Source organism: Rattus norvegicus, chromosome 1 (assembly GCF_021556685.1).
Source record: "Rattus norvegicus strain SHRSP/BbbUtx chromosome 1, alternate assembly SHRSP_T2T, whole genome shotgun sequence".
NCBI classification, from domain to species: domain Eukaryota; kingdom Metazoa; phylum Chordata; class Mammalia; order Rodentia; family Muridae; genus Rattus; species Rattus norvegicus.
In genome coordinates this window covers 79,882,250-79,900,909 of record NC_141534.1, presented here as the reverse complement: position 1 = coordinate 79,900,909, position 18,660 = coordinate 79,882,250, and the positions used below count along the sequence as shown (strand labels likewise).

Here is an 18,660-nt window from a genome sequence, read left to right as displayed (position 1 = left end):
TAGTGGCTGGTCAAGAGATCTTTCTACCACTCCTGTTCCTCTGCCAGGACATGCAAATAGTCATGGGCAGGTACCTCCGGATCAGGGTAAGGTAATAGAGTAGCTGGGTTCAGAGTCACCAGAGGTATGAAAGCAACGTGATCCAAGTTCAGCAGCAAAGTCTGGTAGTGAGTCATACAGGTTTTAGTGAGCCATGGGTAAGTGGGCTGATGCACCACACTCTCAAGTGCATGGTAGACTGCCACAGTTAAATATTGTCCCAAAGTCAGCTTATCTGCATCCTAGACCAGGACTGCCACCACCACTATTATGCTCAGACAGGCAGGCCATACAGCTGCTACTGGGTCCAGTTTCTTTGACAGGTAAGCAGTGGGGGCGTTTCCATGGGCCCAACGATTGGGTCAGCACCCCTTTAGCCATCCCTCGGTTCTCAGTGACAGACACTGACAGATTTGGGCTTTCTTAGCTGATGTTCAAAAACCCAAATACACTCAGTTCTATCAGCAGCTGCTTCATGCCCCTGAGACAGTCTTCCTCAGTCTCTTCTGCAATTAAAAGGTCACCTATATATTGCAGAAGGGTCACCTGTGGGCTAGATGGTGAGGCAATGATGCAGGGCCCCATCAAACAGGTTTCGAGAGTTCTCGAAGCCTTGGTGCAGCCTGGTCCAAGTGACCTGTACTGTGATGCCTCTCATGGGATCTTTCCATTCAAAAGCAAAGTAGTCCTGGCTTTGGGGAGTCAAGGTTAGGCAGAAGAAGGCATCTTAGTTTGTTTCACTGTGTCTGTCATTTGTTTTACTCTCAGGTGAGTGACTCTGTGGATCCTTCTGAGAACAGTTCTTGTTAAAGAGGTGGGTAATACTGGCTCATATTCAGTTACTCTTCACCAGTCCATTTATTTGTTTTTCTGAATGTATCGGTCGCTTTAGGTGGTTCAGGTAGCACAGTGGCCAATCTAGAGATGGCTGTTTCCTTTCAGGCTACCTCCTTAGCAGCCTGTCAGCCAGGCTGTGATCTCTAGCCATTGGTTCCTTTTCCCATTATTAGGGCTTGTGTTGATTTTATTAGTTGGCCCTTTGCATTGAAGTGCTTGGAGGAGGTGGCTGAGTCCAGATTACCTCCATTTACATTGTCAGCACTGCCTCTGCTCTCCTCCGACCCTCATGGATGAAGCTGCTTCTGTCCATAAACCAGGTCTGCTCTGTCTCTGACAGAGGAGAGTCTATGAAGTCAGGTTGGTTGGACTGTGTAAGTCAGGATCAGGCAGGAGAGTTGCAGGGTTCAGGGAAACAGGTGGCTGGAGAATATCTCAGCAGGGTTGATTAGTAAAGTTTGATAATGAAGCATGTAGGCATTACTGAGCCATCAATCATAATTGTGGTAGGGGTAGTCATGAGTCCCAGAGTTAATTTATTTACATCTTTATCCAGCAGTGCTGTAGCAATAATAATACTCAGGCAAGGTGGTCATTCTGCTGCCCCTGAGTCCAGTTTCTTTGATAAATAAGCCTTCGGCCATTTCTATGGTAGTCTTTTCTCCTGGATCTGAGGCTTTGTTGGCTAGAAGGATTCTAATAATTTTTTTCTTGTCTTACTCTGCACTCTTCTACACTCTCTCTGCAACTTTTTTTTTAGCTTGAATCTGTAACTTTTCTCTGATATTTGGCACTAACTCATTGATGAAGTCCAGGGCTACCATATTAGAATTCTGTTTTCTCTTATCTAATATCATATCTAAACTTTGGCCAAATTATTGTTGAGATCTGTTTGCAGAGCCCGGTGGCAAATCTGGAGATGTTCCCTATCTTTTACTGCATTGAAGCCCTAATCTGGATGGGTTTCCTGCAGGGCCAGGAGCCAGTTTCTTGGCCTTTGTCTGTGGTGATGAGAACCTATAATTTTTAGGGGGGTAGCTGTTAGCTTTTGATCTAAACTCCACCCCACAGTTACCTGGTAACAGTCAGGTGTGTCTGACATGATAAGAAGCAAATATGCTCCCTTCTTATTTTCTCTCTCTCTCGTTTTCTCTTTTATTTTAAAATTCAGAGATGATATTTGTACAGACAAGGAACAAGCATTTCTCTTGGCAAGAAGGATAGCCATTTACTGAACAAATGGAGTGATCAGGAGTCAGTTGCAGTTTCTCTTGAGTGATACATCTGCCCACTTGGGGTATCCCCTGCCAGTCTGTCCAGGCCTGGAGCCCTGCTCTCTGGGGACTCATTTCCCAACTAAAGGAAAGCCTCGTTAGGGCTGTAGGAGGCTCCAGCCTCAGATCTTCTAGGGACCATGAATGCTGATGTGCACCATACCTGCACAATGCCTGCACTTGGCAGAGGGGGAAGAGAAGAGGGAATAAGCCAGTATGAGCTGTAAAACCAAGAGCTGGTCCTGAGGAAAAAAAGGAAGTCCCCAGGTGATTGCTCGGAATTAAAGTCAGGACCACTGTAAGAGCAGACAGTGCTCTTAACTGCTGAGTCAATTCTCCAGCCCGAAAGCTGTTGCTGTCAACGGGGATGGAACTGGCTGCTGGGCTGGAGTAGGCTTTTTCTTGTTTCTGTTTATGAAGTGTTAGCAAAGCAGAGAAGGGAATGCTTCTGAAACATTTTATCCTCTACTGCTGACACCCAGGGGAGATAAAAGGTCTCTCTCTATCCAGTGGCCATTTAACTTCAAAAGCAGGTCACTCCAAGTTGCATAATGTGGTCCTTAGACTTAACTTCTATAAAATGAGTCAGAATAAGATCAAGGTGAGAAACAGTCTGTCCCACGTCCAAAAATTTTGTCAGTCTAAGTCCAAGAACACAAAGAAAAACAAGGAAGACTGACAAACTATCCCTACCATAGACAGAGCAACTCAGACGGCCCCACAGGTGGAATACAAAGAGACCAATTGCTCTCTCTGCAGGCAAAGTACACAGACCAGTTTGTCCCACAGATAGAATAACTCAGACAATCTGATTCTGTCACAGGCAAAATTCACACAGATTATACACTTTGCCCCTGCCATGGGCAAAATACACATAGGCTTTCCCTGCCATAGGCAAAATATACACAACCTATGGTGACTTTGTTGGCTTAAGCTGGAACTAAAGTCCTAGCAACCCCATCAGCTAATACCAGAATTCCTCTCTCTGTCCAGAAGTCTCACTTTACAAAATTGATCTTTGCCAGAGATCGTAGACTTTTTTTTCCGGAGCTGGGGACCGAACCCAGGGCCTTATGCTTGCTAGGCAAGCGCTCTACCACTGAGCCAAATCCCCAACCCAATCATAGACTTTTTATTTAACAAATCTATATTAATGTTTCCTTAGGCAAGGCAGGACAGAGATACATTGTCACACGGTGTTCAAAACATTATCTCTAAAAGCTATGATAACTAGAAAGTAAGGGAATGGAGTTTTCCCTTCATTGTTGTCTCTGTGCCAAGTCAGGAAAGTGAACTGATCCATGAATCAGGTGGAAGAATTTCCCATGCCCATAAATGGCACTATTTCAAGAAAAGTGACCTGATCCATGAATCAGGTGGAAGAATTTCCCATGCCCATAAATGGCACTATTTCAAGAATTTGCTCCCCAAAAAGAAGGATGGTCTGTTTGGGGTTAGTTTTATTACATAGAAGTTTAAGAGGGCACATATTTCATAATCTCTATTTTTTAATGATGTGATGATTCTCATAATGTAAAAGGAAAGGAAACATCTGATCTACTGAAGAACATTCCAGAAGCCTTGCAGCTATGAGGGAATTCCACAGTGTCCCAAAATGTCACACTGATGGTAGGTTTAAGAGCTCCAGTAACTATCCTAGCAGTATTTATTGACTGCTGTGTAACTGCATTTTTCCTTTTTGAGGAGAATAAGGTAGAAGTGCATAGATAAACTGCTGAGGTTCAGGCAGAGGTCTGAAGACTTTCTACCAATATCAGGAAGTGCCATGGCCAGATGGTCTCAGTTGTCCTTTCAATGCCTCTGAAAACTTTTTGATAGAATAAATCAAAAAACAAAAGAATGACCTGTGAGTCATCAATTATGGAGAGTTGGGGCCTTTGGGATGATATCAAAGGTTGGGATGAACTCATCTGGTCCTGTTTGAACCAGAGGTTCTATTGAATCATTTTGTGACAGCTGATGAAAATCATCATTTTGTGAGGCTCACTTGGGATATACTGGTTCCATTGACCACCTGCTTTACTGGAAGAAATGCAGCTTAGCCTGGTAAGTAGGTTAACAGGATCTCAGCTAAAGTGAGTGCAGGACAAACAACCTTCACTGAAGACATTTTTCACTGAAATAGCTTTCTTTATTAGGGGTGAACAAAGGCTATGTAAATCTTGGCTAGAGGGAAGGGTTGGAGGTGAGTGTATGTCATTCTCAGAGTCTGAAGTTCTTGAAATTCTTCATTTACATGTGGAGAAATTCCAAGTGCTTCTTCAACATGTTTTAATAAGGAGATAAGAAGTTTAACGCAAAACTACATTAAGTATGTTAGATATGGAAGTTGTACAGGCTATGTAAAAGGGTACATCCAGACCCAGAACAAGGAGGGAACAGTTCTAATTCTGCCTGTCTCAGGCTTAGATTCTCAGGGTTTGGACACATATTGATCTCACTCTTGCTCCAGACTGGCTACCCCAGTCACATGACTTTGCAGTTCCACAACGAAGGGTACAGGGCAAGGACCCCTAGGATTCCTAAAGATCAATATTAAGGGAGAAATGGTGGGGAAGCTAACAGTCAGAATTTCTTTGACATGCCTCAACCAGAAACGAGTGTCCACAAAAGAAATGTGAAAAAAAGTACAAATACAATCTAGAAGATAAAAGGTCACAAATGTGACCACCAGCATCAGGATGGTGTTTGCTGCTCTGGTCTCAGCATAACCTCTGTGGTCCTTACTGGGGTTGTGTATGTAACATATTCTCTGGTGGTGTCTGTTTAAGTGAATGACCATGGACACAGTGGTCCAGACCATGGTGCTGATAAATATAGTATCCTGGACAAACCGCAAGAAACTCATGCCAACACTGAAACCAGAGATGGAGCAGACCCACTTACCCGTAGGATCAGTGTCATTATTTGTTTTCTGTGGACCACTGACATTCATTGGAATGTAAGCATTATTTAAGACACTGAACAACCAGCAACTGTAACAAGAATATTTCATGACCTTGGGAGATATTTCTCTGAGCATGACCCTAGTCAAGTTACCAGGAACAAGAGTGACAAACTGGTAAATGCTCAGGGCACAGGTGGAGCACATGTTTGTGCTTCGAGCCACCATGTAAAAGAAGTATGTAAGTTTACATGTGAGGTTTTTTGGAGGCTTCCTTGGAGCCCAAACTGCCATAGTGTTTGTAAACGTCAAGAGGAAGAGAATAAAAATATTGGCAACAGCAAAGTTTGATAGAATGACATGATTGGGCTTCAGTTGAGAGTCAGTCAAAACTAGAACAAAATTATGAAGAAACAGAATGACGTTACCCACAGTCCCAACCCCAGACTGGCAAAGCAAAAGGATCTGAAGAGCCACTTCCTCTGTGAATTTCAGGGTTTTATTTTGAGACACCATGGAGATGATTTCATTTGACACTGGAGTAATGATCAGGTATGACTTTGTTGTCTTCAAGTGTCTTCTCAATTATCTGAGATTTTCAATTGATTTAGTGTCTTTTTTATTCCAAGGAAGGGGGCATTGCTTTGCCACACTATAAGAGTTTTCTTTGAATAAACCCTGCATGGACATTAACCCAGAATATTAAGTTTACACTTATTTTACTTTATCTTCCCTCATCATGGAACAGTGCATGTGATACAAGTCTGTCTCCCATTTTCAACAACTTAACACATATTTAAACACATTATGAGTTCTTCATATGTATACATGAACATTCATATACAGGAGTGCATTTTTGCTCCATTAGAATTCAACATTGACCCTCTTTACAAAGTGTTAAAAGTACAAGTTTATTGTTGAAGTGATGGTTCTAGATCTAATGCCTTCTGCTCACATTTGTGACACTGCAACCTGTTTTTACAACAACAGCGTTCATGTATTTTTGATCATACAAGCAAGCATAACAGTCATGTGCATAGAATAAATACATAATATAAAATAAACTAAGAGATGGAGAGATGGCTCAGTGGTTAAATCTGTGACTCCCAGAGGACCCACATTAAATTGCCAGAGTTCATATGGTACCTCACAACTATATGTAACTCCAACTCCAGGGACCTGGTACCTTCACAGTCATACAAGCAGTCAAAACACTAGTATATACAAAGTCAAAATATGTAAAACAATATTTACAAATGATAATATGTATTTAGTATTTTTACTTGATAAAAGTAAATTGAAATAAGAACTTTATAAAGAATTTTATAAAGAATGTTCGCTGAAATCCAACCTCTATTAATATGTTTTTACACTACCCACAATTGTGATAGAAAATACAATATTTCTGAAAAAGGTCTATAGCTTTCTGTTTACAAAGAATATTGATATACACATATAACATCTATGTTGAGGAAAAAAATTAGGGACAAAAGCATATCATTGATTCACAAATTTCCAAACTTTAACTCTTTAAGGAATGGATGATGGGATCAGATAAATGTCCAGCTTTCTTCAACCACAACCCAAAGACATTAGTATCATCTCCATTAAAGTCTTTGCATACACAGGTAATTTAAATGCTCCTGTTTAGTCTTTAACTTACTTGGTTTTATTTTGATTTCCATAGGAACAATAAGCTTCCATCCAACAACTAAAAAATTTGTCATATCACATTTGGATTTTATATTAGAGGACATTTTAGCTGAGTGCTGAGCCATTAAACAGACATTTCCTTAGACTAGTGAAATCATTGACAAAGTTAGAAAAACTGTGGAGACAAATTCATTGTAATGATTAATGCTGGTTTCAGAATACAGTAGATTTTAGGAAGGAGAAGAGAGCTTTACGCAGAAATGTAAATCTGCAGGAATCTCACCTGCCCAGTCACAGCAAGGATGGGGTTATTCACAGGGATGAAGGTCAGCTCCTGGACAGTTCCTGCAGAAAAAGCTCTGATTCCCCCTTTCCCTCGAAGATCTTCACTGAGTATTGGTTTCATGAGACAGATGCAAAGAAATAGCTTCCTATCTACACTTTCTAGGAAGTGCTGTGCAGATTGGTAAAGGAGGCCAGATATCAGAGCTCAAAAAGGGACAATGCCTGGTCCTGACATTCCTCAGAGAGTACATTACTGTGTCATCTGTGTTATTATTGGGCATGTCTGTATGTAGATTTTGGAATGCCTCAAAAAAGAAAAAACAAACCAACATGTTTCCATTCTGGTAATTAATGACGATGCCCAAGAGTTTGTTACATAATAGTGCCGAGTTGAGCAGAAATTAGAACAAGTTTTTCTTGTTTCCTTTGGGGAAATCTAAGTTCTGAATTGGTGTTGTCATGAGATGTGCGTTGGGGATTTGGCTCAGTGGTAGAGCGCTTGCCTAGCAACCGCAAGGCCCTGGGTTCGGTCCCCAGCTCCGGAAAAGAAAAAAAGAAAAAAAAGATGCCACGCCATGAGATGTGCATAGGTTGACTACAGGGAAGATCAAGAGATTTGTTCGGTGTATTTCCAGGGAGTGCATTACACTGTACAATTTCATTGTTGCAAAATTGTGCTGACATGACAAACTCAAACAGCACATTATCTGTAGTCCAGTATTTTCCTGTTTAGACAGGGACATTTCAGTTCAACAGGTCAAGAAACTGAAGTCTATGTTTTCTCATAAGTCATTGGGTTATTCCAATGTCCATTTACTTTGAGGCCAATCATGACTCATTTTCTGATACATCATGGAGGATTATTAGAAGCATAATGTAATATTTTCTGTAGAATTTTAAATGTAAAGAATCAATTTTACACATACAGTGAAGGATGTGGAAGGAGCAATCATTATATAATAGAGAACCATCCATGTTCATTCTGCTGTATTCACAAAAGCCATGAAATAGAAACAGGTTAATTGTCCATCAGTTGACGAATGGATAACTATAATGTGGTACATTTATACAATGGGGATTACAACTCTATTAAGCAAAATGTGATTATGAAAGTGTTAAGTAAATGGGTGGTTTTGCATATGATACTTCAGAAATTAAAAAAAATTATTGCATATTTTTCCAAGTTTTTAGACAATAGCGTTGGATCTTGAGTTATGTGTGTTTGATTTGGAATACCTATATAAAAGTCAAGAGTGAAGTAAACAGATGGTTAAGGGACTTTGCTAGAACATAGACATTTAAAGGATTGATATAGATAATGGACTGTGGACTATTAATTTCCTTCGGGACAATAGAAAGATAGCATTTGGCAGAGAAAATGGAGAGTTAATAAATATGAAAGGAATATTTTAAAGGCTTCATAGAACCTACTACCTTAGAATTTTAAAATATTGGCTTATCTATGTCTAAACAAATCATTTGTATTGATACTATCTATATATCATTTATATCTATAAATATCTATGTGTGTGTGTGTGTGTGTGTGTGTGTGTATGAAAGAGAGAGGGTGAGAGAGATAGAGAAATTTGTTAGAGAAAGAGAGACTTGTTATGGTTTTGTATACCCATATAGGCAATTTCCTCTGAGACATGTAGGGTGTCTAACTAGGCACTGTGATATTATAGATCTTTCATTGCAGTGTTCATTCCCACAATTCTCAAATACAGATCTCATATGTCCAGGTCAGAGGACAAAAGTCTTTTTGCTACTCCAATGTCTCTGTGGACTTGGTTATTGAGGTCAAAGACTGGGCTATCCCCGAGACTAGGGCTTTCCTAAGGTAACAGCACATAGTAATTAATGGAATACACTAAAGTCTTTAAATAACTTAAAAAGAAAACTATGATATTATCTAAAACCCATTTATTTCATTTCCATGGTATCAGTGGGGAAATTTGTTCCTTAACTTGTTCTCTGACCTCCAAATGGGTGCAATGACATATGTATGTAAGTACACAGGGCACATGCTTCTAAAACACAATAAATAAAGTAGTAAGATTTGAAATGTGTGTGATGGAGACAGTCTAGAAAATGTCTGTTTATGTAAAGAGAAATGTTCACACTAATGGTGGTTAAATTAAATTACAGGATAAAATCTCCAGAAAATCTAAGATGGTGGATGTCAAGAACGTTGTCTTCTACACACTCCATAGAATATACTGAGAATATTTGGGTAAGCATTTCTGAGGATTGGTGCATGAGACCTGAATATCTATAATTTCCATAGCAGTTCCAAAGTAGAATGTGATGTGCACTGTGTTTTCTGGGAGGACTGAGTTGGTTTGGAGAGTCACAACTCCCTTCTTTCTGCAACATCAAGAGAGGACAATGGAACAGAAGGTAATTGGAACAACATGTTGAGACAGGAAGAACTCATAAATCTATAGTGTTCTTCTGATATTATTCAATTCTTAATAATATATTTATTGTTTTATATGAGTATAATGATGGGTACTTATGCCATTGTAACTGAAATTTTAGGTGACCTCTTTATGGTAACCAGAATATAAAATGAAAATTGTGAGTCACTTCTTTGTATTCATACTTTCATTAGTAAAAGTGTTTAAGAATGGAACAAATGGAACAAAGAATCATTTTATTAGAGTATCAAATAAAACATATCAAATTAGACAAACTGTAATGTAGACAGCTTCCAAATATAGGGGAAAGAATAAACAATGGAAAAGAGTTATGAAATTGTATTATACCACAGTTGAATTTAGCCTTAGCTGGGCAGATAGCCCTATGGTTGGAACGGGGAATGCCAAGTGTTTAGGTAAGTATTCATAGAGCAGAAATATAAAGATTGTTTTAGAACAGCAGGGTTATCCCGTATAATATCTTGTGCTAGAGGTTGGGAATGTGGAAATAAAAATGTAAGGTATTTGATCAAGCAGATAATTAGTCTGCCCTTCTCTCTCTCTCTTTTTCGATTACTATTATTTCCTTTGAGTCCTTAGTTATCCACCTCCCAGTCTGCCCTCTCACAGTTCCTCACCTTACTTCTTTTCTCCTCTGTCTCCAAGAAGATGTCCACCCCTTTCCATACTACCCTGTCGCGCGCCCAATGTCCCGCCAGCAAGAACGACGCGCGGCAACAGGATTCTTCTGCGAGCAAGCCTTTACTGTATTACAGCTCTTCTCAGTGTTACAGCTCTTCTCAGTGTTACAGCTCTTCTCAGTGTTACAGCTCTTCTCAGTGTTACAGCTCTTCTGAACAGGGACCCCGAGCAGCAAAATCGCTCGGCTTATATAGACAGCAGTATGCTAATTATCTCTCAGGGATTGGTGGGGCTTGGATCACCCCACTACTTGTCCTCCAGGGATTGGCGGAGAATGAATCACCTCATTAGCATATAACGGTCAACTAACACCTGGTGAATAAACCGCACATGTGCAGTACCGCTGTTCACCACTAGAGGGAGCCCTAGCAAGGGGACAAGCCTGCACATGCGCAGTAAGTCGTTTATATCCAGACAAGGCTGGATGTCGGCGCCATCTTTGTTTCGCCGTGCCGCTCTCTACATCTCCCCCTTTTTTGTTTAATAAAATGACTGGTCTAGATCTGGGTGTCACGTCAATCTTGTCATTGCTCCTGTCTTAGGTCGTTCTCATCCAAACTCGGCCTTACCCGTCATAGAGTTACCCTATCGCCACCGGGCCCCGTGTCTTAGGTTGGTCCGAGTTCGAGGAAAGTTGCCCGTCCCTGGATACAATGACTCCACATGACTGTGACAAAAATGATCTAGGGCGAACTCTTGATCTTTCAAAGAGGCCAGCCATATGTTGGGAGAAGTACCCTTTTTAATGGTGGTCATAGCCTGGTAAACAACCACTTTGTGTCTGGCATGTTCTCTTTTTTAAACAGCCAATAAGCCAGAGACCTACTCCGCAACCCAGGAGGACAATAGCTCCCCGGGACAAACATGCCCGCCCACTCCTTGAAAAGGGAGAAAGCATTGGTAATCCATGAGGTAAAGTCTTCAACTGTGATGGGGTCCAGCCTAGTGCTGTTGAGGACAGCAATCTGCATCAGCAATTGTCTTGATAGTTGCTCTGCTTTCATGGACCAGTTTCCTTTCAGATAATTCGAGATTTCTTTGCTCTGTTGAAAATTCTGAGAAAAGTTAGCTCACAAAGGAATAATGCATAAACCTCTAAGGGAGGAAACACAAGACAGCTGTGTCATATGATACAGTGCTTCAATTTGTTCTTGAACTAAATCTATCCTTTGATTGGCTAATAGAAGGCCAGATGCCAAATGGGTATTAAATTCTTCTTGTATCTCTAGCACCACTGCAGTTCTTTCTACAATCTGATTGACAGTCTCAGCCGTCTGTATTTGATTGGTCATAGCGATTTCAGCTGTGGTAGCTGCGGCAGCAGACAGCACAATGGCTGAAATTATGGCTGCCGTAATTCCAAAATCTCTTTTGGCTCTCAGCAAATTAAGAATAGGAAAGCTATCTGGGTTTGCCTCCACTGGGATTGGCACAAAGGAGGGAATCTTAACCATCACTGCGGTGTCATTAGTGCCATCCCAGCATTCAGCTAAATAGCAGACTACATCAGAGCTATTACAATTTAAAGCACCACTGCTTACATTAGTGCTTATCAGAAAAAAGGTGATCTAGCACATACTGAAGTACTAGTGGCAGTATTATTTACCAAGAGGTTATTATATTGAATATTGATCAACCTGGTATCACCTTTTTCTGGTAGCTGAAACATTATACAGCACGAAGTTCTCTCCCATCAACCTAGCAAAGGGGGTCAGGGATGTATATAACCCTTGCTCATTGGACAGCACCCATTGAAACCAAGGCCAGAGATTATGCTTGTCAGTCTTATTCTCAAAACAGTAGAATTGCTATGAACTGGCATGGGTACTGGCCAGGATCTGGCAATAGCCCACAGGGTGAGCGAATTAACCTGTATTACCATTCCCAGTAGTAATAGTAGGGTTCGTAGTCTCATCTTCAGGAAGAGCAGAAGGCAATTTTCGAGTCAAACGCTCAGGTACCCAAATTGGATTTTCTTAATTCTGTGGAAAGACACAAATCGCTCCCCTGGATCGTATTAGAATAGGATCCGGGCCTTTCCATTCTCCAGTGAGTACATCCTTCCACTTCACCTGATCCTTGGGTGGAATAGGCCACTGCCCATGGTGTTCTGCCGCCGAATAGTCATGGGCGTCTAAATTTAAGAAATTTAAAGTAAGAAGTGCAGTGGAGATGGCAACCTTGGGGGTTGGCGGCACCTCACCAATTCCCCCTTTTTGTTTATTTAAATAAGCCTTTAATGTGCGATGGGCACGTTCAATGATTCCTTGGCCTTGAGGATTATAAGGAAGTCCTGTCAGGTGTGCAACACCCATCTGATTGCAGAAATGTTTAAACTTTTCTGAAGTATAAGCAGGGCCATTGTCGGTCTTGAGCAGCCTAGGAAGACCCCAAGCACTCCAAGCCTCAAGACAGTGGGCAATGACATGAGAGGCCTTTTCCCCAGACAAGGGAGAAGAAACTATGACCCCGGAGCATGTATCGATGGAAACATGCACATACTTTAATTTTCCAAAGGCGGGGACATGGGTAACATCCATCTGCCAAACCTGCAGGGGTCGAAGGCCACGGGGATTAATGCCCACATGTGGGGTGGTAATAAACGCACTGCAATTACCGCAGCGAAGCACTATTTTTCTGGCCTCTGCTCTAGATATAGGAAAACGTCTGCGTAAGGTCTCAGCAGTAACATGAAATAAGGAATGGAACTGGGTGGCAGCTTCCACAGGAGTCAGCACAGCAAACGTAGTGGCTCTAGTAGCCAAATCGGCCAGGTTATTCCCATGAGACATTGGGCCAGGCAACCCTGAATGAGCCCTTATATGGGTGATGAAAAAAGGGGAATGCCGAGATAGTAACTCCTGCTGGATCTCCAGAAACATAGAAGCCACTGTACTAGTGGTTCTAATCATTCCCGCAACTTCTAAAGATTTAACTGAATTAACCACATAGGAGGAATCTGAAACAATATTTAATGGACTAGGGAACACTCGGAGCACTTCCAATACAATCTGACACTCAACTAATTGAGGGGAATTAGGGGTAAATTGCTTAGTTACCACTTTACCGTCATGCACGTAAGTACCCAAACCAGTTTTCGATCCATCCGTATAAACAATATCCCCTGCCTGAAGGGGTTCCATGCTGGTAACCCGGGGAAACACAAGGGGATGACATTTTGCAAAGGTCAAAATGGGGTGCCTGGGGTAGTGATTATCAAACACCCCTGAAAAGATGCACACAAGTATTGCCCAGTCATCATTTGTAGCAGCCAGCACTTGGAGCTGTTCTGCAGTATAGGGTATAACAATTTTTATTGGATGTTTACCAAAATGAGTTACAGCTACTTTTAGTCCTCTCATAGCCAATCTTGCCACCGCTGAGGGGTACCACTCTATGGTTTTAGCCGGAGAGGCTTGTGGGTGAATCCAAAGTAAGGGGCCATTCTGCCATAACACCGCAGTGGGTAATTTAGCAGTTTGCAAAACACATAGCTCAAAAGGTTCATCAGGTTGTATCCTTACTAATTGAGCCTCAGAAAGAGTCTTCTCCACCTTTCGGAGGGCCTCTACAGCCTCCATAGACAGGGATCGCGGGGATGTTAATTGCGGATCCCCTTCCAATATATCAAACAAAGGTTTTAACTCAGCAGTAGATATTTTCAGGAATGGCCGTAGCCAATTAATATCTCCCAAAAGTTTTTGAAAATCATTTAAGGTTTGTAGGTGATCTCGCCTGATTTCAATTTTTTGTGGAGTAATAACTTCTGGATGTACAACGGCTCCTAAAAACTTGCCCATCAGCGATCTCTGAACCTTTTCAGTAGCTATAGTTAGCCCAAACTGTTGGAAATGTTTAATTAAGTCAGCATATGCTATCTCAAGCTCTTGAGGTTTGGATCCACAAAGGAGTATATCATCCATGTAATGAAGAATCGTTAGTGATGGATATTGCCCTCTGACAGGAGTCAGGGCCTGTTGTACATATAACTGACATATAGTGGGGCTGTTTGCCATCCCCTGGGGCAAGACTTTCCATTGATAGCGCTCATCAGGCTCCACATGATTTATTGCAGGCAGAGTAAAGGCAAACCTCTCTTTATCCTTAGGATGTAAAGGAATAGAGAAAAAGCAATCCTTAATATCTATTATAATAACCTCCCATTGCTTTGGCAAGGCAGAAAGAAGCGGAAGACCGCGTTGGACTGATCCATACAATTTCATTTGTGTATTAATTGCTCTAAGATCATGCAATAGTCTCCATTTTCCTGACTTCTTTTTTATAACAAATATTGGAGTATTCCAGGGTGAGCTTGAAGGTTCCAAATGTCCTAATTGCAACTGTTCCTTTACTAATTGGTGAGCGGCCTCCAGCTTTTCAGAGGAGAGAGGCCATTGAGGAACCCATACAGCTTCCTCTGTTATCCACGGTATGGGCATAGCCCCCTCAATGGCCCCTAAGAAAAACCCAGATCGTGACGATCGGGTTTTGCAGTGGGTTGAATTGGCTCTGTAGTTCCTTGGTGATGCTTACCAATGCCTTTTCCTGGGACATACCCCATATCCCTTACCATTCTCTGTGCTGGTAGGGAATTCTCATTCATAAGTTTAAGCCCTAACTCAGCCAAAATATCTCTTCCCCATAAGTTGACAGGTAAAGGAAGAACATATGGGACGAAACTACCCTCCTGTCCTTCTGGGGCTTTCCACTTTAAGGGCCTAGAGCTAATAGTTGGACTAGCTTCATAACCTAAACCTTGTAATGAATGGGAAGATTGAGTAATGGGCCATTTTGTAGGCCACCATTTAGTGGAGATAATGCTTTTGTCTGCCCCTGTATCTAGAATTCCCTCAAATGTCTTTCCTTCAATGGTTAGGATCAGAGTAGGTCGAGCGTGTAAATCGACCATAAGATATGCTGAATCAGTGCCCGTAGAGCCGAAACCCTTCTTTCCTCTTTTTGTACTTCCCGATTTAAACTGGGCGTGATAACTGGGTAAAACAAGCAATTGTGCAATCCGGTCACCTGGGGAAATGGAGAAGAGACCTCGTGGGGAGGAGCACATGATCTTCAACTGGCCCTCATAATCTTGATCAATAACCCCAGGATGTACCACCAATCCTTTAAGAGTAGTAGAGGAGCGTCCTAAAAGCAGACCAACTGTATTGGGTGGTAAAGGGCCATGAAAGTCAGAGGGGATAGGCTGCACCCCCATTTGAGGGGTTAGGACGATTCTGGAGGTGGCACGGAGGTCTAATCCTGCGGAACCCGGAGTGGCTCTCCTGGGGAAGTTTGATGAGCCCAGGTTACTGGGGAGCTGGTTGCCCCATATATTTGAGGGCCCTGAGGACGGGGGCCCCGTTGGACGTTTTTTGACATATCCAAGGGTTTCCCTGTTATGTCCTTTACTGACCTGCACTCATTGGCCCAATGTTTCCCTTTCTTACACTTTGGACACAGTCCTGGGACTTTCTTTGGATTAAAACCAGGATTCTGATTCCTGCACTCCCTTTTCATATGACCGGGCTTTCCACATTGGAAACACGTGATGCCTCTGCTAGAGAGGCCAGGCCGCCTTTGTCCTTGTAATATAGCTGCGGCTAGACCAGTATTGGTAAGTGGTCCTCCTATTTCCCTACAGGCTTTCAGCCAAGCCTGCAGCCCCTTAGATTTCCAGGGGAGGATTGCATTGCGGCATTCTTTGGTACATTGTTCAAAAACTAACTGTTCTATTAAGGGCATGGCCTGGTCTTGGTCTCCAAAAATCCTACCAGCAGCCTCCATCATGCGGGCCACAAAATCTGAGAAAGGCTCACTTGGTCCTTGGATGACCTTGGTCAGGTTCCCGGACACCTCTCCTCTGTTAGTTAGAGCTTTCCATGCCTTGACAGCACTAATAGCAATCTGGGCATATACCTCCAAGGGGAAGGCAGTTTGATTATTGGCCCATTGCCCTTGTCCAGTTAACATGTCAAATGTCCAGGCAGGTTGTCCTGCTGCTGCATTTGCACGTGCTTGTGCTTGGCAAGCATCGTGCCACAATGCCTTCCACTCAATATACTGTCCCATGCTAAGGAGACAGGCCTTTGTCACAGATTGCCAGTCTGCTGGAGTCATGGCAATGCTTGCTAGTCTTTCTACCTGTGACATGGTAAAATTAGCAGTAACCCCATAGGCACGAACAGACTCTGCCAGTTCCTTAACTTGCTTGTGCTCTAGGGGCTGATGAGAACGAATGCCATCGTCCTCAAACACAGGAAACATTTGCCTAAGTGCTCGCTGTGTTTCAGGTGGACAGAAAGAGTACTCACACTTCCCCTCTATATAAGGCGGGGGAGTGGAGGCCACCGAGGCATTAATAACTTTCGGTTTCTTCACAGTGGCTCTCCACCTAGGCCCATATCTTTCTTCCTCATATCTGGCTGCCTCTTCCTCTAATTCCTCCTCCTCCGACTCTGACAACTCTTGCTCAGAGTCACTACCAGTCAGTTCTAAGGCTTCTGATTCTTTTAATGGATACAAAGTATCCTCTCCGGATGACTTGTACTTCATCCTCCGGGGTATACCTATTTTTTCCTCCAGCGGCATTTCTTCCGCCTTTTGTATCTCTTTCACTTTTGTTTTAGTAACCTTTTTCTTTTTGCGCGCTCCTAATTTCTCACTCTGCTCCGTTTCTGACATGCTCTCTTGAATGTTCTGTCCTGCCTTGACTATGTCCTCACATTTTAACACAACTAGTAAGAAGACAACAGTCACTATAAAAACGAGCAACAATCCCTCCATGGCAAGACTAAATCCAAAAAGGGGCATGCCTCTCGGAGCTTGCCTTTTAATTTACCTTCTCGCAGTTCTGAATCCTCTTCAGCACACTGAAGGGTCCCCTCGGCACCGGCGATGTTGGTTCCCGGGTCTTGGCACCACTTGTCGCGCGCCCAATGTCCCGCCAGCAAGAACGACGCGCGGCAACAGGATTCTTCTGCGAGCAAGCCTTTACTGTATTACAGCTCTTCTCAGTGTTACAGCTCTTCTCAGTGTTACAGCTCTTCTCAGTGTTACAGCTCTTCTCAGTGTTACAGCTCTTCTCAGTGTTACAGCTCTTCTCAGTGTTACAGCTCTTCTGAACAGGGACCCCGAGCAGCAAAATCGCTCGGCTTATATAGACAGCAGTATGCTAATTATCTCTCAGGGATTGGTGGGGCTTGGATCACCCCACTACTTGTCCTCCAGGGATTGGCGGAGAATGAATCACCTCATTAGCATATAACGGTCAACTAACACCTGGTGAATAAACCGCACATGTGCAGTACCGCTGTTCACCACTAGAGGGAGCCCTAGCAAGGGGACAAGCCTGCACATGCGCAGTAAGTCGTTTATATCCAGACAAGGCTGGATGTCGGCGCCATCTTTGTTTCGCCGTGCCGCTCTCTACACTACCCCATTCCCCGGGGCCTCAAGTTTCATGAGGGTTAGGCATATTTTCTCCCATTGAGGCCAGACTAGACAGTCCTATTCTTATATGTGTTGGGGGTCTTGGAGCAGCTCCTGTTTGCTGCCTGGTTGGTGGCTCAGTGTCTGAGACATCTCAGGGGTCTGGGCTAGTTGAGACTGCTAGTCTTCCTATTGGGTTGCCCTGCTCCTCAGCTTCTTCCAACCTTTCCATTATTCAACCACAAAGAACTTCTGGGGGATCACCCTCTCTAACCTGTACTACAAAGCAATAGTGATAAAGACTCCATGGTATTGGTACAGGAACAGACTGGTAGATCAATGGAATAGATCTGAAGACCTAGAAATAACCCCACACACTTGTAGTCACTTGATCTTTGACAAAGATGCTAATATATGCCTGCAGACAGGAATATGGCATGCCTGTCCTCTGAGAGCTTCTACAGTACTGTATTGAGACAGATGTAGGTACTTATGGCCAACAATTGAACTCAGTCAGGGGACCCATATGGAAAAGTTATGGGAAGAACTGAAGGAGCTGAATAGGATGGTAACCCCATCATAAAAACATCAATATCAACTAACTGGACTCCTCAGAGTTCCCAGGGACTAAGCCACCAACCAAAGAGCATACATGGGCTGGTCCATGTCCCCCGCTACAAATGGAGTAAATGATTGCTTTGTCTGGCCTTAGTGGCAGGAAATGCACTTGGTTCTGTGGAGGGTTGATACCCCAGAGAAGGAAGATGATAAAGGAATGAGGAGGGAATAGATGGGTGGGTGGGGGAACACCCTCTTAGATGTGAAGATGAGAGGAATGGGATGGGGGTCTTTGGAGAGGGGAAAGGGAAGGGAAACACGTGAAATGTATATAAATGAAATAACTAACAAAATCAAGAAGTAGAGTATTGTTAAAGGAATAAAAAGAACAAAAACAGAAAAAAAGAATATTAAAAGCTTCAAGGGGAAAGGACTACTAACAGATAAAAGTAGACCAGTTGGAAATACACCTCACTTCTCAACAGTGACTATAAAAGTTAGAAGGGCCTGTAGAGATGTTTTGCAGATCCTAAGCAACTAGATATGTCAGGCCAGACTA

At 42.6% G+C, this 18,660-nt stretch overlaps 1 protein-coding gene and 1 pseudogene across 1 annotated transcript; both read right to left on the bottom strand.

Moving 5' to 3' along the window:
- Positions 1-2,107: 2,107 nt before the first annotated feature.
- On the bottom strand, positions 2,108-2,282 carry LOC147996762 (Nuclear RNase P; annotated as a pseudogene).
- A 2,326-nt stretch (positions 2,283-4,608) lies between these two features.
- On the bottom strand, positions 4,609-5,607 carry Vom1r37 (vomeronasal 1 receptor 37). The gene has a single exon (NM_001008923.2). The coding sequence runs from the start codon at positions 5,569-5,571 to the stop codon at positions 4,609-4,611; it is 963 nt and encodes a 320-aa protein (NP_001008923.1). The 5' UTR covers positions 5,572-5,607.
- Positions 5,608-18,660: the final 13,053 nt, after the last annotated feature.